The sequence below is a fragment of the Danio rerio genome, chromosome 8, assembly GCF_052040795.2.
Source record: "Danio rerio strain M-AB ecotype USA chromosome 8, GRCz13ab, whole genome shotgun sequence".
Classification (NCBI taxonomy): Eukaryota; Metazoa; Chordata; class Actinopteri; order Cypriniformes; family Danionidae; genus Danio; species Danio rerio.
The window spans coordinates 20,022,501-20,044,914 of NC_141028.1; the positions used below are offsets into that span (position 1 = coordinate 20,022,501).

General features: G+C 36.0%; 1 protein-coding gene and 2 long non-coding RNA genes across 5 annotated transcripts in view; 2 read left to right on the top strand and 1 right to left on the bottom strand.

The window, feature by feature from the left end:
• LOC147842616 (uncharacterized) overlaps positions 1–22,414 on the top strand; it is a 1,013,036-nt gene that overhangs the window by 597,796 nt on the left and 392,826 nt on the right. The gene's annotated exons all lie outside the window — the stretch shown is intronic.
• glis1b (GLIS family zinc finger 1b) overlaps positions 1–22,414 on the top strand; it is a 147,649-nt gene that overhangs the window by 81,187 nt on the left and 44,048 nt on the right. For all 3 annotated transcript variants that reach the window (XM_087264465.1, XM_087264467.1, XM_087264466.1), the window contains exon 5: positions 19,286–19,447. In XM_087264465.1, coding sequence (XP_087120591.1) covers positions 19,286–19,447 — 162 coding nt within the window. The remainder of the gene's footprint in view (positions 1–19,285; positions 19,448–22,414) is intronic.
• Positions 12,093–18,884, bottom strand: LOC147842617 (uncharacterized). The gene is made up of 3 exons (XR_015497790.1): positions 17,951–18,884; positions 14,470–17,689; positions 12,093–14,418 (listed from the first exon to the last, which is right to left on the bottom strand). It is a non-coding gene; the product is annotated as an uncharacterized LOC147842617 (long non-coding RNA).

Here is a 22,414-nt window from a genome sequence, read left to right on the forward strand (position 1 = left end):
AATTACGTACATATTTATTTTCAGTGCAAAACACCATGCCTCATATTCCACTGTGAGCCCACATGATTTAATATGGAGTCACTCTGTATGACATCTCATTATTAACGTGTTCTGCTCTGAAATATGACCTGAAAAATTGCTCTTTCGCTGCACTTCTGAGCAGAAAATAACAAAACAAGACAATCCTGAAGGACAAACGCAACAATGAGGCTCCCAAAAGACTACAGCGCAAGCTCTCTCTCTATCGTAGTTGAATTTCATCACTTATCTGGAAGGCGTAAATGTTCAACTCTTCAATCCAACTGTGCCAGATGTCACTCGGATCAACTAAACACTTAACACATACTTTATACTGTATCCTGCCATAGTGACCTATTGTCCAGTTGAATGGTTTTGTTTTGGTCACTAATCTCACAAAGACTTTGGCGTAGAGCTGTTTGGTTTGGCATACACAAAGGTACTCTAGGATGCTCATTTGTTGTCAGGTTGGAGATATAGAGAAGCTTATAGAGTGGGCATGAGAGGGAGCCAGCTGTGTCAACTCTACATAACATGGGTGGAGGAGCGGAAAGAAAAGGCAAGAGAAATACAGTCGGTCTGGAGTAGGGTTGTAACGGTATGAATTTTTCACGGTATGATAATCGTCTAAAACAATACCACGGTTTGACGGTTTCACGGTATACGGTATGTTACAAATGTTACAAAATAATAGAACAGTGAAGCAAATTTGACTTTTTCCAAATAATATATTTTTAGTTACTATAAACAACACCACTTACAATGAACAAATAAAAATAAGAAAATAATAAATAATGTGTCAAAGTCCAAATAAAGTCCAAATAAACATGGTGCAAATCCTCAGTAAAAAATAGATATAAATATTTACTATACTATAAATAGTTACATAACGAAACTAGATTCAATATGGAACATCCTTAGGTTTTATGTGCCAGCATGGATATGGTTGTCTATCGATATGGATTTGGATATGGTTGTCTGCAATGCAGACAAACAGCTGCATCTTCATTTGTGTCTTTTGAAAAAAGCAAGAGCAGCAGTTCGTCTTTGCTGTGTCACTGTTTTGTCATGTTTCTGTGCTGCTGTGCATGCAAAAGTACTTAGTATGAGAATTATTTCATGCAAAACTTTTTTTTTTGCGTTTTATTTAGCCGCGCAGAAATGTATGCCTATCTCTCATTCCGTGTTGTTCAAAAAGCTTGGTCCACAAACAAAAGCGAAACCTATGCTTATTGGTTGTGATATAGCGAGTTTAAACCAATCTGGGCATGGAGGAGGGACAATGCATCAATGTATCATGTCTGATTTGTCCGGAGACACAGTGACGAGCGTTTCTTTGTCAAATCAGCGTTGTCAAATGTTGATGACGTAACCGCACTGATTCCGGAGCCTCTGAAAGTCCGCGAATGTTATGTGATACAGCACTGGAAAGCTGAGATTCTCTTCTTTATGCCAATCTTTGAATTGTATGAATCGGATCAGCGGATCAAAAGTTATTAAACATTTAAGACTTATTAAACTTATTTTTAGCCGCGGGCGGCTGTCTCGGTCTTTAAGGAGACAGAAAACCGTTAAAGGTTAAAACCGTTGATATGAAATTGTTCATGGTATGATAATCGTGCACGTTCAAATCGTGGTAAACCGTCATACCGGTATATTGTTACAACCCTAGTCTGGAGAGTTTATGCTGTGTCTGACAGTGTCATATAATGAGACATGTTATGAAATTTGGCCCTTTTTCGGTATTAAGCCAATGCATGTGCTGGATAATAATGCATCATTCAGTAGATTATTAAAAGAAATGAATGGAAAGGTTTAATAGCACGAATCTGAACATTTAAATGTCTTTATTCCATCAGTTGTCTTGTAAAGCTTACAATTTAAAGAACACAGTGAAAGGAAAACATATAGTATTTGTCAGGGATATACAGTAAATCCTTCATATACAAAAGTGAACATTCTGAAGGAGCCACTTTGCCACTATCGATTCTTTAAATAGATTTTTATTCCTGCTCGTGTTCCTTTGAGGTATGTGATCGAATACTTCAAAAAGTCTAAACTCAAAGCAAACTGTGCAGCAAGTACCACAAAGGATAAAATGCTCCTTCGTCATAAATAATGATAATTGAATACAGTAGCCTGGGCTATCTGATTAACGCAACTGTTGTTTAAGCTGCCATCTTGGAATCAGTTTTTCACCCCAATTAAGTTAAAAACACTGAAGACGGTTTTGTTCACCAGACCTATTGGCTATTTTATGTAGTCAGTATATTGCAATATATGAAGCTTGCAGCTCAAAAAGTGGGCAGTTTTCTAATGGAAAAGTGGAGCAAAGTTATGGAGGGCCATTAAGGACATAGTTATTTAATTAAATGCATGCAGTTTGATGAAAGTGCACTTCTTTATATAAATATATATGTGATTGTGTTTGCAAATGTGAGGTTATATTATGTCGAGATACATAGAAGTAAATATTAGACATATTTATCTGTAAAGCATATTGGCATGTACAGATATGCATGCTGACAAATTTCAGGTTTCATTTAAATATTTTTGCCACCAATCACCCTCCATACTATTTAGACATATGAAAAAGGTTTATTTATGAAGAATATTGGCACAATGATGACTTCTGGGGTGCAATCTGATGAAAAACATCAGTTCCAATTGGAAAAGTGTGCCTAAACTATGGAGGGCCAATAAGGACAATAATGGGTCCTAACGCCCCAGTACAGTGAAAAGGACTCTATACTGCTCAGTGAGTGCTGTCTTTCGGGTTAGACATCAAACTGAGGTCCTGACTTTCTGTGGTCTTTAAAAATCCCTCCTTCAGAAAGGATTAGAATTTAACCGTGGCATCCTGGCCAAATTTGCCGACTTGCCCCTGTCCATCATGGCCTCCTAACCATCCCCATATCATAATGATGAGCTGGGATTTAACTGGTGATTCTTTGTATAGGAGTCGGCTCTAACAAGGAGGCTAAAGACCATGACCTCTAGCATCTGTCTCTAAAGCACCTTTTGAGGTCAGAGAAGTGAGGTTTACTTGCATAGCACTTTGCTAGCTGGGCTCTGTTACACGAAAAACTAATAAAGAAAAAATTGCGTGCGCGTGAACAGCTTTTAATCTCGGTTTACGCTTCAACAACTAAATGAATGCTGAAGTCTATTTAACTGATTATATTTTAACTACAATACACCATTGATGCTGTAAAAGGAACCTTATAAAATTAAAAACGTTATATAAACCGTTCACCGAAAGTTTAATGGTATGGGAAGAAACACTAGCTCTGCATAGCTTGAGTCAGCTACAGTATAAAGAAATTCCATATTTTGAAACACCTTTCAGGTTTTCTCTTAAGAACAATTGTCTAATTATGTCTTTAAATTAAATATTATCATTACTTTAGTACATTCTGTGTAGGATTATAATGCATCAGTCAATATATCATAAAGAAAAAATAATGGAAAGTTTTAATGCACGTAAAATTATTATTTGTTTGAGAATAATAAACCAGATTTTGACTAAATATGTAAGATTTATGCAAGTATGTGCATATTACTGATAACATTTGCTAATGTAAAACCCTCAATGAACTATTCCCTGTTAATTAAAGGCAGTTTAGTTCAATTTAAGTCACATACTGAAATGCATTCCTGTTGAAAAAACATTTAGGGTTTATAATATGCATGTGTCTGACAGTCTTATAATGAGAAATGTTATGAGTTGTGGCCTTTTTAAGTATTTTGTCTACAGTTTGCACCACGTCTGAACTTGATGAAGTATAGCATGACCCTGACAGACAGTTTAAAAAAAAATAAATAGCTCACATATGAGAATTATGAGTTTACATGATGTCAGAAAGTGCCATAAATCAAGTATAAAAGGGCGAAACTCACTCTCCAACACATTAAAAGTGACTTGCTTCTGGCTTAAAGAGGAAGTTTCTGAGCGATTAAAGTCAGCGTTTCTGTCATGTTATCCACCACCGCTGCTGGGAAGCGAACGCTAGCAGGTGTCAGTGAGTAGATGGGGACTGACGGACGTTAATGGACACTGAGATGCCTCTGCGTCAAACTTTGGATTTGTCCCTCCGCAGGCATGAACACTCTGCACATATCATGTTGAGGAGTTTCATTGCATCTCACTGTGTGCTGGTTCATGTTGCACGAAACGGGGAGATAATTGATGGCCCGCTGGTATTGTGAAGGCATCGGGGCGAGTGTAATATTCTCTAATTAGCTATTAGAGATGCTTAGAGGAGAGAGAGTGAGAGGCCGGTTACTGGAGTGACAGATTGTGCCTGCTGTCCATCAGTACTTGCAGAGAAACCGAAAACACTTCTTTTGGCTTTTGTGGTGTTCGGTTTAACAAAAAAAAAAAAACACTGATTAAAGGAGCACTCCACTATTTTTTTGGGAAATAGACTTCTTTTACAAGTCACCTAGAGTTAAACAGTTAAGTTTTACCATTTTAAAATCCAGTCAGCTGATCTCCAGATCTGGCGGGAGCAGGTTTAGCTTAGCTTAGCATAGATCCTTGAATCGAATTAGACCATTAGCATCTAAAAAAGAAAAACAGAGAGATGATATGATCATTTCCCCATGTAAAGCTTTACTCTTACAATGAGCTTATTTCCAAAAAAGTGGAGTGTTCCTTTTAATCAATTTGACATTTTGGTTAATGGAGCTGGTCTTCGGGTCTGTAGAGCTCCAAAGATTATATTTTTCATTTATTTTCCATTTTTAGTTCTTAAAAAAAAACAGATATGCTACTGTTTAAAAACAAGAAGGTTGCTGGTTCCAGCCCCGTCTGGTTCAGTTGGCATTTCTGTGTGAAGTTTGCATGTTCTCCCCGTGTTCGTGTGGGTTTCCTCTGGGAGCTCCGCTTTCCCCCACACACACTTTCTGAAGACATGTAGTATAGGTGAATAGGGTAGGCCTAAATTGTTCGTAGTATATGTGTGTGAACGAGTTTGTATGGATCTTTCCCAGTGACATGTTGCAGCTGGAAGTAAAGCATATGCTGAAAAAGTTGGCGGTTCGTTCCACTGTGGCGACACCAGATTAATAAAGGGACTAAGCTGAAAAGAAAATTCTGTTATTACATTTGTTTATTACACAGTGTTGAGCCATCCTTACAGTCTTAATCCACATTTAAACCAACTCATACCACCAAACCTGTGTCCAGCCTTACCAAAATCCCACCTCAATAGCCCCTTAAGTGTTGTGTAATACGATATGAACACAACACATTGTACTTATTTTTTTTGTAAATAACTACAGTAGTAGTTAAGGTCACTTAATATAAAGTGGAACCAAAGGAGATTCTAATGCTCAACAAAGCTGTTTTTACTGTACATTAGTTAAATATAAATAAAATTGAACAGGAACTGTAATTAATTAAATGAGAATTGGGTCAATAGTGTAATACGATATTGTGCAATTGTGTAATACGATATGAACACAATACATTGTACTTATTTTTTATGTACATACCTACAGTAGTAGTTAAGGTCACTTAATATAAAGTAGAACCAAAGGAGATTCTAATTAAATATAAATAAAATTGAACAGGAACTGTAATAAATTAAATGAGAATTGGGTTAATAGACGATACCATCGTCTATCGCCGATGATCGATAGACATCACAATGTTGAGCTGGCATCCCGATCCTTCGCCCCGCCCCCATCGCAGCAGCAACCCACTCGTGTAAAATACACACTTAGGCCCAGTTTACACTAATACATCTTAGTTTTAAAATTACATTTTAGAACGAAAATCATCTACGTCCACACTGGTGTTTCATCTCGCATTTCTGAACAGACTTCTGTCCACTAGGCATGGGATGATAACCGATTTTAAGGTATACCGCAGTTTAGAAAAGTCAAGGTTTTAAAACCGCCAAAATTTTCTGTTATACAGTTCCTGAGGTGTGTGTAAGATTTTTTATTTACATTTTTTTAGGACAACAGTATCTTCAGCAGAAAAAAATATCCAAAGATGCTGTTTTAAATTGTAAAAAAATCAGTGTTTTATTATTTTATTCTGTGTGAATAATTTAGCCTGACATGTTTACTGCTCCAAAATATTTTAAATCTTTCAATTAATAAAATATATTGTTTTCAATGGGGAAAAAAGTTTTTGTTTTCACCCAGACATTTAAAAAGAATATATGCTGTGAAACCATGATATTTTTATCCAAGTTTATCATACCGTCAGAATCTTATACCAGCCCATGTCTACCGTCCACACTATACTGCTGAAAATGCACATCACGTCACCACTCACTCACACACACACACACACACACACACACACACACACACACAAACACACACACACACACACACACACACACTCTCATGCACTGCAGCATATGCGCACGTCTGAGCTCCAGGCAGTCAGCGGGTGCATTGAGCACAAAACCCCAGAGAGCAGTGCACGTCGGACAGTTTAGAAAGGATATACCACTGGATTGCATCTCACTGTAGTTGTTAAATGTGATATTTAATTAATCTTGTCTCTATCTAACGACTTGGTCTTTTGAATCTATCAGGTAAAGTGTCACAGCGTCAGTACACTGCTTCAATCTTTCACTTTCACGCTTGTACCTAGTCATTTTAGCGAAAACCTCAGATACTGTTGGTTGGTTTCTGTTGGTTGTACACCTTTTTACCAACCAAGTTTGTCGACACCATTATAACGACACAGATCACTCTGACTATTCAGGCCAGAGCCCCGCGGAAAAAGTGATTGACAGGTGGTAATTTGTGTGTAACTTAAATTTATTTATTTATGATTTAAGTATGGGTAAAACAAAGACCATGGGGGTCAGGTAGTTGAAATTGTAGGCTACAAATAATTATTTGTTATGAATTAAGTATTTACAAATAATTAATTCACCACCGTCTACGATGACGATGCCATCGTCCATTACAATGTTTCACATTAGACATCATACAATGTCAAATTGGTCGACATCACCCAACCCTGCCTTGAATTTAAAATGATTCAAAATACTTGTTTTCTATTTGAATATATTTGTAAAAGGTCATTTATTTCTGTGATGCAAAGATAAATGATTCCATTAATCTGTATGTCGGGATTTTATCTTTTATCTTTTGATTCATCTTACTACAATAATAGCAGCTTAATGTAACACAACAGTATAAACACACCAGCAACATTACACTCTTTGCATTCTGCCTCAGTTCTAAAGTGAGGCGTTTCACCTTGTTAAATAGTTTATTTATTATAATAATGAATTGTATTGTTGTTTTTAAATGTGATGCAGTGACATCTACACCTTTGTTGAAAGGACAGGTAGGAAAAACCCTGTATTTGTGATTCAGGTTATCTCTGATAGATTCAGGATCTTAAACTCACATTGCATAAACACTTCATATTGTTTCAATACAGTTTGGTAGCTGTAAAAGAAAACTATTTTCCCATAAACCACTAAACCACTAAAATCAGAATGGATGATGTTGGAATGAAGCCTGAAACATGACCATGCATTTCATAAAAAGCTTATGGTACAAAGATGACTTTTACTGCAATAATCTGTCTTCAGGAAGCATTAGTGATCATGCCACCTTGTCATAAATTCAGATTACTGCAGCAGGTTTGGGAGGATAAAGAAAGTTCATGTTTGATCATGACTTTTAGGAAGGAACTTGAAGAAGCAGCATCTGACCTGGAAAGGTAAATTTGAACCTTTTCTTAGGCCACAGCTAGTTTTGCTGGATGCTTTGTCTCCTGGCTGGTAACACTTTGACGATGTACCTCAGATCAATGTTGGGTTAAGTGCTCCCATAAAGACCCACATGTTTCCTGCATGTTCTCCTTCAGGATTTCCACATGTAGCATAAGCTGATAATGCCCGACTTCCATAGCGGCGAGGTCAGAATCCATAATACACCTTCAATACAATTTCCTTCAAAAAGGTGAAGTAGGGGGGTGAGTAATGACTATGCGAGAGGCCCAATTTAGTCATCATAGGTTGCTTCCTGTGAAGGTCCCATCTACAATCTACATGGGTTTCAATCTGGTTGAACCAGTGTTGCATGAGAAGAAAAAAGGCTGTTCAGAGCAATTTTGCTAGTCATTTACATGACTACTTCCTCCGCCGGTGTATCGGCCAAGCCTTCGATCCCATCTGGACAACATTTGTCAGCTGAGGATTGGTGTACGCATCACATCAGGTACAAATCAAATGTTTTGAAATGCAAAAGCAGCGGGCGTAAGAGTAACAAAGCAAAATCAAAAGATTCATGACAATAATCGAATGTGAATTGACTTGAGCTTCGTTCCAAAAAATATGTTTTTCCGAAATACCCCAAAGAGAGAGAAAGTGCAAAATTAACCAGATCTTTGATTCATATTAGGCCTCCTATTAGCAACAGATGAAGTTGGCTGCTAAAACGAGTGGCGTTTGGATGTGGAAATGATATGTGTAAACTATGTAATGCGAATGTTTTAGCTAAGCTGTGTTTAATTTTGTACCCTGATGAAGTGCATGAGAAACCTGTCTCCCCTTAGCTGTCTCATTGAATCATATGGATATAATTTCATCCATTTACGTTTTTCTGCTCTTTGCTGTGGTTGCCAGGGGGCATTTGGAAACAGCCAGATTAAAGGCACATGTTCGCTTTTGCCTGTAGTTTTTAGCCACTTCGCCTGAGCTCCGCTGTTCTTCGTGCCGAAATACGTGTCGGCGGTTTCTCATTTACAGGTCGCAGTTACTCCAGGCGCTCAGCGGTAAACCTCGTAACACCTCTCCTTATCCAACAGGAACCCGAATCGATTTTGTACAAGTGCTGATCACAGAGCTCTGCAGACAGAACCCGTGCTGCATATCTAAAAGTGCTGAGGCAATTTGGATGTCACAAGCAATTTCAAAAAATGTGTCAGACTTTAAGAAAGAAGTCATGGTGCTCATTAAAATTTGCCTTTCAGCCCACTAATTACGAGTAATAATGTATTTAATGCTTGTTAGTCGCTAAAGGTTTTAATGTCAGAATAAACGCATGCCTTAGGGAAGGTGAGATTGGTAGTTACAGTATAATGGGGAAATATGTTTTATGTTTCTGAGCACCTCTGTATGTTAAAGGGAACAGCGGTGGACCTTTGACTCCTTGGGAAAGAATGTGGCCTGAATGCAATTCTCATAATAAGCACATTTTCTCTCTTTCTCTCCGTCCCGGTCTGCTCAATGTGGCATCATCGTCAGAAATGTGCCATAATGGTTGGCTTGTTTTCTGCAGGTATTCAGGGGCATTATTGAACTCTTTTTTTTATACTACAGCTTTTAGTTGCCTGATGCCCTGTTGGATGTTTTTCGGCCGCAATCACGCTTCATTTCCTATAGAGTCATCAAACCGGGGTCGAGCGGCCTGCAATCATCTCTGATTGGCTCTGTGTGGCTGACACAACTGTCAGACCGAACTGTCACTTTTTGTGTACACAGCAGGTCCTGAGGCCCACTTCGGAAAGATGGCGTCAAATGACTTCCCACCATCAGCTTTTAACGGTTATTACTCTGTTTACCCTCACACACAAGCTTTTAAAGAGGAAAGCTAAACACGTTTATGGCAATTGATGTGATTAGTGTGCTAAACCGTTTTTGTAAATAAAATCAAAGCACAGTGGAGACTTAAGACCTGTTGTGGTTGGTTTACAGCGGTTTAAAAATGAAAATAAACTTAGTGTATCTAGGGCCTCTGATCTTTATAATTGTTTATTTGTTAAAAAATATGACTAACATTTGAGAGCACTGACACTGATTCAATTAAGTTCAACAGATGGTGGCAGCAGCACTGAATTTGTCATCGCTGCACATGTAATATTAATAATATTAAATTATTTTGTCTCTTAGAAATAACAAAACATTTGAGTAGCTTGAGATAAAAGTAGCATGTAAGTTGGGATCCAGTTATAAATTTATTATCATTAACAAAAACCGAACCATCTGTAAAAATCAACCCAGGCTCCTTCTGAAAATGTACCTCTATGTACATTTTTAGAGAGTGCCAAATTCATCCTAGGAGCTACATTTTTGGCGTTTTTTTGTTTCTGCAAATCCTCCAGAGGCCGCTGTGTATGCTTTCGGACATCTCAAATTTCTCTCGCGAGTGCCATTCATACCTGCTACTCTTGCATAAATCCACCAGAGGCCTCTGTCGACTGACTGTTTGACTAACTGACCCACCATCCTCCTTCCCTAAACCCAACAAATATTGCTTTCAAAAGCACAGGTTGACCCACTTACCCACTTCTCTAAACCCAACCAACAGGTTTAAAAAGCAATACAGAAAAAGAAAAGCACTCGTCTGATTTTTACCACGGTTTGGGATTTTACCACATTCTCACTTTGTTGTTTACTTGTTTATTTTTTGGATTCTGTTTTTGTCTTACCTGCTTTCTGGAACCACCTGACGTTAAAACGACTTAAACCCCATCGTTGTGGTCAGTGAAAACAAACCTCTCTGCGTCTCAAGTTCATCGACGTACATGGCGAACTAACTGGACAAACTGGTAACATTGGGAAAGTTGTCCATACGGAGGTAAGCGGTCAGCTATTAAGCGTAAAAAGAAGCGCCATCATACTGCCCTGTAGTGTTCACTTTGAAAACTAAATGTAGCTATCCTTCTGGCATCACCACAGCGGAATGAACTGCCAATTACTCTGGCATATGTTTAATATGCAGAAGATTATCTCCCAGATGCATTTAAAAAACTCATTTAAAATATTTGATACTAACATAATGTATATATATATACCACATTTTTGTCAGTGGTTTCAATTAGGCCAAATCACAATACTATTTTTGTACCCCTTCTACTTCACCTTGGCTCTTACAGCTGAGGGTTAAGGGGAAGGGCTTCAAAATTTACCCCTAAGAATTGAGACAGCACTACATCTACACTACACTACAGAATGTTGTGGGACTGCTGTACAGGAGTTATCAATAGGGATTATAGATCGCGAAATTTAGCGTTTTTTTTTTTTTTTAAGCATAATGGTAAAGCACAAACATGGTTATGAATATATTAAAACGTGTTTTTTTGTCGTAAAAATTCGTAATAATGAAAAAAAAAACTAATTTGTGGATCTCTTTACTTCTGGGCTCAGCAATACTGCAGTTGTGGCAGGTGTATTCTGGAAAATTTTCTTACCTAAAAAACTAAAAAAAAAATGCTTTAGTTGTTTTAAGTTGGTTCAAATACTGTGAATAAAGCAATTCAAGGGTTCACACTTAGCTGATAATTGATTATAAAGTCTCTACTGTTCCAGAAGAGATGTTTTCAAACTGTGGAAGGAAACCAGAAAACCAGGGGGGAAACCCTCGCAAGCACAGGAAGAACATGTAAACTTTACACAGAAACATCTGGCCATGTAGGGATTTTAACCAATGACCTTCTTGCTCCAAGTCAACAGTGCTAACCATTAGGCCTCCGTGCCACCCTGTCAAGGAAAAGGAAGAGTAGGGTTGGAAGGGGGGATTCTTCAAGATGAAGATAACTAAGGTTATTTATAGTGAGTTAGGAAACATCCGATTGGTGAATCTTGCGTTGCTAATGCAGGACCAGCTGTGGTCAATCATAAGCACATAATCCTGTCGAAATAAGTTTATTAATAAACTTAAGTTATTAAAAAGGGTCTGGCTGCAGACGAAGTGCAGATGTAAGCTGGCTGCATGCAATATTTTTAATGTGCACACCTAACCCCGCCCCCACCCTTACAGTAACGTCACTAGCTGCATTGAGTGCATTGTGTCTGAGGCTGCATGTCTCAGCTTGCTTATGCAAGTCTGCAGTCTGATATTATTGTAGTTAATTTAATTTTCTTAAGAAAGCAATTAAACCTGTTGTTTTTAAATGAAATAATTTACTTTACTTGAAGTGAGCAAACACATTGCTTTAAAATTATTAACAAAATTATGTGCGTAATAAAATAAATTAACTCATCAACTTGTTGCTTTTAAGGCAACAGGTTTACTCAATTTTTGTAAAAGTAATGTAACTAATCATACATTAATTACTTTCACAAACAAAAAAAACATAATTGGGTTGAAGTCTTTGTGAAATCTAAATTTACAGTGTTTATTTTGCTAGCCACATTGTTATTCTTAAGGTGAACAATTAGCGAGTTAATTTAGTGATTTTTAAATGTATTCATATTTTTGAAATCTTTACCAAATCTTTATCAAAATCTGGGCTTCCTGGTGGCGCAGTGGGTAGCACGATTGCCTCACAGCAAGAAGGTCGCTGGTTCAAGCCTCGGCTGGCTCAGTCAGCTGTTTCTGTGCGTAGTTTGCATTTTCTCCCCGAGTTCATGTGGGTTTCCTCTGGGAGCTCCGGTTTCTCTCACAAGTCCAAAGACATGGGCTAAATTGTCCGTAGTGTATGTATGTGAATGAGTGTGTATAGATGTTTCGCAGTGATGGGTTGCAGCTGGAAGGGCATCTTCTGCGTAAAACATATGCGGGATAAGTTGGTGATTTATTCCACTGTGGCGACCCCTGATGAATAAAGGGACTACGCTGAAAAAATCTGACCATTTGCTTTTGCTCTGGAGTGGCGATCTTTCTCTGTTGACATCAGTTTGACAGTTTTAGCCACAACATTCTTAACCACACCTGTCTCACTACTAGTTTTATTTGTCATTTGCTGTATTTTAATTTGTATCAGAGAGCTCTGCAAAAAACTTAAACAGTACTTCTTAGTTGATGTAAAACAACTGGTCCGAGAAAAATGCAGTAAGTCAAACTCATGCAGTGCTAATAAGTGGTTATTGCAGCATATAGTTTAACAATTGACAATTCCTTTTTGGTGCATTCAGGATGTATCTCATACATGCAACCAAATGTCATCACTTAAGAGTTTAAAAAAATCTAGTCACACAGTACTGGCAGAAAAAAAAACTCTCAAAATGCGACCATTTACTCGCCATCTGGAGTCATGCATTCCTCGGTTTACATTTGGGGATGTTTTGATAAATGTTGACGTCAGTCGTGCATTAGAGTTATTTGGAAAATGATGTTCCATGCTTGGCAAATATAGATGCATTTTTGCGCCGCTGTATAAAAAAGAATGTTATGCTCTTAAGAGTACAAAAATAAAACACTAAGGACAATGAGAGACATTAAGCGAGAGAAAGAAATTCCTTCCTGTCATGTGGATTAAACTCTGGCAGAGTGTGATGTTTGCATGGCATCCCAGAATGCAAATCTGTGTTTGCAAGGTATCCCAGAATGCTCTGCGCCTCGCTCAATTGGCAGCCGATCCTCAGGTTAATGGTAAGCTTTACACGATTAGCAGGCTTCTCTCCACGGACCCATATATTCAATTTAGCCTGAAATTTGTATTGCATTAAAGAAAGCAGTGAAAGAATGATTATTTCCCCTATACATAAATACACACATTCGGGGATGTGCATAATCGCAGTGTTTGTTTTAAAAACCCAGATTTTAGGAGTCAGTGCAGGGCATATATCTCTGGTATGATATGTGAGTATATGGCTTGAATGGTTTTCGGAGACTTTATTAAGTTCTGTGTTGTGGGTACGGTCGGAGATGTTTTCATGCTGTGAAATAATACAGACACAAGTTGACATTGTGAGATCTGTCCAAAAGCCCAAAGTAAATGTTTCTCAACCGCTGCGCTGCTCCATTGTGTGAGCTGAACTTATTCATGTGCTGTCTTAAAGCGTGTGGCCAGATTCAGTTCAAAATGATAGATTTTTAAATAGCAGAGTTTAGATGATGTATACTTTTTATTTTTTACAAGAGAGATGTTATATGGCATTTTTGTGACGTAGAATGGATTAAAGGGGACCTCTTTTGCAAAAATCACTTTTATAAAGGGTTTAAGTGAAGTTTATTTATAAACTAAATTCGAGAGGATCACGTGCTTATGATTGCTAACGGTTGGTCCTGCATTATTCAATTCATGATTCACCAATTAGACCATTCCCAAGTCCCCATAAATAGCCTAAGTTCCATACCATAGTCATCTTCGTTTTGTAGAATCCTCTCTTCCTTCCCTACTCCTCCTCCTTTCTTAGATAGGCAGCACGGCGGCCTAGTGGTTAGCACTGTTGCCCCACAGCAAGAACATCATTGATTCTAGTCTTTACCAGGCCAATCAATATTTCTGTGCGGAGTTCACATTTTCTCCTTGTGCTTGCATGGGTTTCCTCCGGGTTATTCTATTTTTTATAATCATACTTCATAAAATCTCTGTAGTTTTTATATAGAAAAAGTCTGTAGAAACACTTTGAATTCGTGACCGCCTCAGCTGACGGCGGCCACAGCAATGACAAACGGCAGAGGATCACGAGTTCACAAACGCATTTAAATTTATAAACATAGCAGCTAACATCACGTTTTCAACTTAGTTTTAGACGTGATATGAGAATATAAAGACTTAACCAGAGACAGTACAAGCTGTGTGGAGCGATTACAAGTAACAAAACTCAATTAAATACATATTTTGCAGGCTAGAGAAAACAATGAGACAACTATTTAATCACACTTAAGTTACTTACACTTGTGAATTGGAGGAACAAACTGATCCATGAACTGTGTTCTGTAAAGTTCCTGTCAAGCTCTGACAAAGTCCCATACATCAGTAGTCTTTTCTGATTGTCTTCCTTTATCAAATGGCTGACGAATGCCTTATTGTAAGCGTGTGGACTGGTGAAACACTCATGAGAAAAATGACAGGAACACAGCACAAGGCTGGGGCTATAATGCTGAGGTATTTTTGCAAAAATAAACTTTAACCACTGACTCTTCACAGCCTTATTTTTGGGTAGGGAAAATAAAACTAACTTTCCCTCACACTTCAGAGCACAGCGTCTTTGCGACATGATTCAGCTGGGATCTGCTACTGTATTTGTCTTCTTTTTCTTTCTACAGTGTTTGTGGGCAGGCCGGGGGTTTCAATTTTCCCGGATCTGCGTACGCAACAAATGGGCAGGGCTTGAGTTCCTTTTCGACGTCATGCTCACATAACTAAAGACTCGTTACCAAGAAGATTAGTTTAAACCGACTTTTTGATAGATGAATCAATAGTTTTAAAAGCGGTGCACTTTCAGATTTAAGTCTTAGCTGAATGTTTCACTTCATTTAGAGCTGTGTTACACACGGCAAGAAAGGTCATTTTCAAAAACCCATAATAGGGGCTTTTTAAATAAGACATTAATAAAACACAACAGGTTACTGAGGTTGAGTGTAGGGTTGGGGTAGGTGTAGACATTAAATAAATAAAAGCTCCAGGATTGTACAGCCCACTTGTAGCTCAAAGCCCGCTCACTTGGAGCTGGGTCCAACCTTCGTTTATACCCTTCTTTTAGAGTTTCAATCTGTCACTATGTTGACATAGGTGTTTATCGCTCCACCTCTTTTTGAAAAGAGTGCTTAGAGCACAATCTCTGTTGAATTTAAAGTGACAGTCACCAAAACAGCACAATTTGGATCAAATCCTAAAAGGGACACAGACATCTATGGCTTGTTTTGAGCTGAAACTTCCCATACACACTCTAGGGACATAAAAGACTTATTTTACATCTTTTTAAAGCGGCATAATAGGTCCCCTTTAAATTGTATTTAAATTGTGTAAAGTAAACATAAAAAAACCCTGAATAATGTTCAGCTGATTCGAATGTTATCACTCAATTGAATGTGCATTATTAGTGGTTGTCAGCTGATACATATGGGCCAGTAGGGGCCTTCTGCAGATTGCTGTTATCATACTTCCACATGATTACTTTCAGCAGTGAAAATTAAACCATACTGAACTGAACTCAACTGAACTTCAACTCTGAAAACTGGACTGACACAATTTCAATTTACTATAATCTCCTATGTGAAGCTGCTTTGACACAATCTACATTGTAAAAGCTCTATAGAAATAAAGATGAATGGAATTTAATTGAATTAATCAGCTATAGATTACGTGCCACTGTGGCCGAAAATTTTCCCTTAATTGTAATTTATTAACATCCACCCCTACTCCAGCCCTAAACCCAATCATCACAGTAATGTTTAAACAGATCTGAATCTGGAGTCTTCTCTACTAGTATAGCTGATAAACCATGAGAATTATTTATTAAACTTCCCATTAGTTATATTTTATTAACGTCTACCCCCTACCCCAACCCTAAAACCCAATCATCACAGTAATGTAAAACAGATCTGGAACGGATTTAAAGTCGTCTCTATTAGTATAGCTGATAAACCATGTAAATGGATGATAACAGCCTTTTGAGCCTAACAGTGTTTTACAATTTTAATAAATAAAATGAATAATACAGCCTATTAGAATCATTTCTGAAGGATGATGAGGATCAGGGAAATTACATGAAAATTTTTCCCTGATAGGAATAAATTACTTTTTTAATGTATATTAATGAAAAGGCTACGGAATCTTCCCAGTACACTGTAATTTCTATACGTAATAACTTTTATATTTTATGTTTTATATTAAAAATGACCTACTTTCATAGTGTTTTCTTTTCATCCTAAATGCAAACATAAATAATATTACTACAGTCTTGGCATAATTTGACAAATTGTAAGCTTCTTAGGAAGGTACACAAATTTTATTGTGGCTAAACATGTCATTCAAATTTTCACACAAAATTTAAATTTCCTTATTTAAGTAACTGTAGTTTTACACATAGTTTTTATTGAAGTTTTATTGATTTTTATTCAACTTTTAATTAATACTGTTTTGAATCTTTAAAGTCAGGGCCCACAGCAAATTGTCATTTGAAAGCAATTCAATGCAAATGCAAACCCTGTTTCGTATGTCTGATTAGATGTATGTCTAATCATATGTGATATTTGTAATGTATCCACATATTTACTTTCTTTCTTTTAGAAAATTCTTTTCCTTCCAAGTAAGAATTTTACACACCCAGATACACACACACTGTATAATCCAGGTCACTCAATATATCCCGACTGTGACAGTCTAGGGTTTCGCCCCGTATTAAATGGCCTGGCCTCAATAGCAAGCCCTTTGCGAGTGATTAAAGGAGGCCAGAGCCCGAATGATGTTCTGAGGGCCCATTAGAAGAATGGAAGGCTCTTTCCTTCAGTGAAACTGGAGCTGCGACAGAAGCGGGGCCTCAGTTAGAGGTCAGTGGACAATAGAGAGCAAAGCTGCCATGTCAGGTTTCACTCTCTCTGACACCTCCATAAGCTGCCATTCTGACTTATCCAGGGCTTCTGATTGGCTGTTAATGTTCTGTGGGAGGGGCTACAAGAAAGGATTGTATAGGATATAATGCATTTCATTTAAGCGATTAATCGCGCATAAAGCTAATCATTACTTGGTGCCATTTGAAGAGGCATGGCATGGTCATCATTATTCTGCGCAATTGAAGGATTCTGATTGGTTCAGGGTTTGTAAGGGTGCTGGAAACCTTTAAATATGTTTGTATTTTAATCTAGAGTTTTCAAAGTTTGAAAAGTGCATCAATTTTGGATAAAATACTTGAAAGTGCTTTCATAACAATTTATCTGACTAAATAGAAAATGATAATTCAATATTTAAATATCTTAATAAAGAGTAATTGTGACATTAATTTATTGTTGTGCTTGGGACAAACATGCCATCAAAATGCTATGCTATACTATACTATACTATACTATACTATACTATACTATACTATACTATACTGTTCTATACTATACTATACTATACTATACTGTTCTATACTATACCATACTATACTATACTGTTCTATACTATACTATACTATACTATACTATACTATACTATACTGTTCTATACTATACTGTACTGTTCTATACTATACTGTTCTATACTATACTATACTATACTATACTATACTATACTATACTATACTATACTATACTATACTATACTGTTCTATACTATACTATTCTATACTATACTATACTATACTATACTATACTGTAGTGATGAAATATTTACAGTTGTCAACATGGGTGTTAGATTTACACATCAGGTCAAATGACTGGCAGCTATGGCTAGCAAACAAAAACCATAAAATTACGGGAAAATTTATTTGTTAAAAAAAAAATAAAAAATAATAAATCTAAATAAATTTTCATTAAGATGTTTACAGAAAAACACTGTTATTTTACAGATGTTTCCTATATTACTGTCAAATACGTTCAATAAAGTTACACACTAAGAAACAAAACAACACCAGACTTTTCAGATCTTATTATGATCGAACACCATCAATAAAGTGCACTAAAAGTTTAAGAGAAAACAATGTTATTTAACAGAATTTTCACTAAATCATTACAATTAAACACCTTTAATAAAATGTCAAGACATGTTCAAGGTTGTAATTGAACAGTTTTATTTTGGATCAAAAAGTCTGGAAAAAAACAACTGATTAAATTTCTTACAACTTTAAAATAAAATAAAAAAACATTTAAAAAATTGTTAGTATGGTCATAAACCTTAATATAGCGAGGTGCACAAGTAATTACAATTTGTTATTTTGATTTAGATAATTTTAAATGTATTTTAAAAAAACAGGAAAAAACACTGAATAATACAGCAATTTTATGGTATGAAACAGACAAGTTGCTGTAAATTGTCATTAATTATAAAGTACATAAAATAACAGTCAAGCTGTTAGTTTAAAGATATTGTTTGTCATTTTTACAGAGTTTTAAATATAATTTAAAATAACTAAAATAATACTGTATAATTTATACAGCAATTTCCCTGTATAAAAACAAAAATGACATTAATTTGTCTGTAATGATAAATTACCTAAATTGAAAGTCAAACTGTTAATTTAGAGAGATTGTTTGACATTTTACTGAGTTTTGAAAATAATTTGAAAAGACAAAAAAATATCGGAAAAGTTTTAGATATTTTTGTAAAATTTGGGTTATATTTACAGTGTAGGACAACTATGATGAAAGGTTTTGATCCACTTCAAGTGTTGACCACTTTGTATGTAAATATGTAATTTGCTACACTTTTAAATATACCGGAAACGTTTGAAAGTGCTTGAAAAATGCTTAAACTTGACTCTAGAAAATGTGTAAGAATCAGCTTTGTCATATCATGACAAATTGAATACATTATTATTAATAATTTTAAATTGTGATCTAAATGCATCTCTCACGCACTTAAGACAACATCTAACAAACACCACGCTCCATCATCTATCCTCACTTCTGTAAAGGAATGAAAGGAAGGACTTGTTAATGTTGACTGGTGTCTTTTCTCTGTCAGTTTGAAGGGTGTAACAAAGCCTTCTCGAGGCTGGAGAATCTGAAGATTCACTTGAGGAGTCACACAGGAGAGAAGCCATATCTGTGCCAGCACCCTGGCTGTCAGAAAGCCTTCAGCAACTCCAGCGATAGGGCAAAGCACCAGCGCACACATCTGGACACTGTGAGTACCTGACCTTAAACTTGATAGAAATGCTGTAAAATTCAGGAGAATAATGGCTTTTTTGAATCTTCCGAACCATGCAAACTTGTTGTAATGCTACTGAATTTATTAGTATCTCTAATTACTTAATCCTTCTTCAAAGTATGACAGCAGTTACATTGAAAAGAGTTTTATCATTGTCATATGTAGCTGTGAAAAAAGCCCTTCTTCCAATGACTCTGTTCATTTTGAACGCTCCTCCCTCTCATATTTAGCAATTTGTTGTTATGAATATTTTCAATATAAAAAGTTGATTCATTTTAGTTGATTCATTATATTATATTAAATCTATTCGTCCTAAAAGTTATTATATAATGTTTTTTTTAAATAATTAATACGCAATATTATACTATACCTATATGATATTCATTCTGGTGTATCAGTTAATTTGGACAATTCACAGTAATGAAACAGATTCATAAAATAATTGTCGTGTATACCCTTTTAGATGTATTTTGGCTGGCCGTTTGGTTAAATTATGATGTCCATTGCCATTTTTGGTATAAGTTATAGATTACTGCTGTTGTTTAATAACGCTTAATTACCCAAAAGTTATTCCAAAAATCTAAATTTGTATACAAAATTTAGTAAGATAATTTTCAGACTCGGTTTTAGCTTGTTTAGCTTTTCCTAAACTAAACTGAGATTCTATGGAGCCTTTAAGTTCTGCTTAAAAATTCCAACTGCTGAAGTATGGAGCCAGATCAGTTTAAAAAATAATACATTTACAAAATATAATTCATACATCCACAACACAATTCACATTTACAAAATCCAAGTTGTAAATTCAAAACACAATTCGTAAATACACAAATCCAACTCATAAATTTAAAACATGATTCAAAAATACACAAACCCCATTCGGAAATTCAAAACACGATAAAAAAAATCTAATTCAATTCATAAATTCATTAAAAAATAAACAAATCTATTTGGAAATTCAAATCACGATTCAAAAATACACAAATCTATTTTGTAAATTCAAACCACTATTTAAAAATCCAATTCATAAATTCAGAACACAATTCAAAAATACAAAAATCCAATTCATAAATTCAAACACAATTAAAAAATACACAAATCCAATTCATAAATTCAAAACACAAATCAAAAATACACAAATTCAATTCGTAAATTCAGAACAAAATTCAAAAAACACAAATCCAATCCATAAATTTAGAACACAATTCAAAAATACACAAATCCAATTCATAAATTCAAACACAATTCAAAAAACACAAATCCAATCCATAAATTTAGAACACAATTCAAAAATACACAAATCCAATTCGTAAATTCAGAACACAATTCAAAAATACACAAATCCAATTCGTAAATTCAAACACAATAAAAAAATACGCAAATTCAATTCATTTGGCAAAAAATATTTATGATTTGTACTTGTGAATTTACAAATTGTGTTGTATTTATGAATTGTGTTTTAGTTTACAAATTGGATTTTGTAAATGTGAACTGTGCTGTGCATGTATGAGTTTTAATTTGCAAATGTATTATTTTTGAAACTAATCTAGCTCAATACTGAAAAGCGTAGTGGTTCTAAACAGGGTGCGAATTATACATTGACGATCAGGGGGGTCAACTTTTTTAGTAATGTTAGTTTATGTAAAACACGCTTCAATTAATCAAATGTATTTATTTTAATTACATCTAATTTATTTATAAAATGTATTTATGTTTTCAGTGTTTTGAGAGATATTTAGTGTATTCTGACTTACAGTGCCATCTGATATGCTATTTCAGAAGTTACTGTAGGTCTAACTTGGTCAAATGTATGTTTATATTATCTATTGTTTTAATTATTAATATTATTTAAGATACAGATCAGAGCAATCTATTTCTCACTATTTAAAGGACTGACCCCCTATACATGCTGTTTTGATACGCTTCGGGGGGTATCAAGCATTAATTGAGGGGTCAATCCCCCCAACCCCCCTTGTTACATTTCTAGGAAGATTTTTTGAAGAAAGCTGAAATCCTATAACCATTGACTTTCATAGCATTTGTTTTTCCTTCTATGGAAGTCAATGGCTACAGGTTTACAACATTTTTCTAAATATCTTTTATTGTATGTTTAACAGAAGAAAGAAACTCATAACAGTTTTAAACTCCCAGTCAAACTGAGCTTTTAAAAAACCCATGAATGTGCTGTTTGCTACCTTCCCTTGACCCAAATGTTCACAACATGCTTCAAGATATGTCTCTATGGGTTGATGAAGTAAAACGGGTTATATATCATACATCGTTTAACACCATGCTCCGTTTGGAAGAGCAACGACACATGGCAGAGAGAGACAGAAAAAGCAACTCACAGTGAGAAGCAGGCATGTCTTGCATCCCACTCCAACAATGTGAGGAAAAATAAAAGTCAGGGAAAGCTTGAGTTAGTAATTCCTCACTAACTGGCAAACACTGTGCTGTATCACATCTCAGCAGAGCTCCAGCGCTGCGCTACCACCACACTGCCATGGTCAATTAGGCCCCCGACTCCAGATGCCCACCGCTGCACATTAACCCTGTCACAGCCTTCCCACACGCCTCATATACAGTGAAAAAAATCACTCCCACTGTAATGATATTTATCCTTGACAGCCTATTTTCCTTTTTTTCCATTCCCAAGCTTTCTCGTTTTCTGTTTTCGGTGCGTTTAAATGGCAGGGGGATTATGTGGCATTGCACAGTGAAAACAAATAAATGCACAGAGACGAGCTGCCCCGCAAGCGGCTTGTAAAAACAGCGTTATTTAGAGAACGAGGGAAGGTAGGAAAGGAGAGCTAATAAAGGAAGCCTATCCACTTTCACTTTAATGACTGCCTCTGTTTTAGAAAAAAAAAGAGCAGCGTAAAATGCATGGGAGAAAATCACCTCTGCATGTTTTGAATTGAAAGACTTGATTCAATGAAGTTTGCA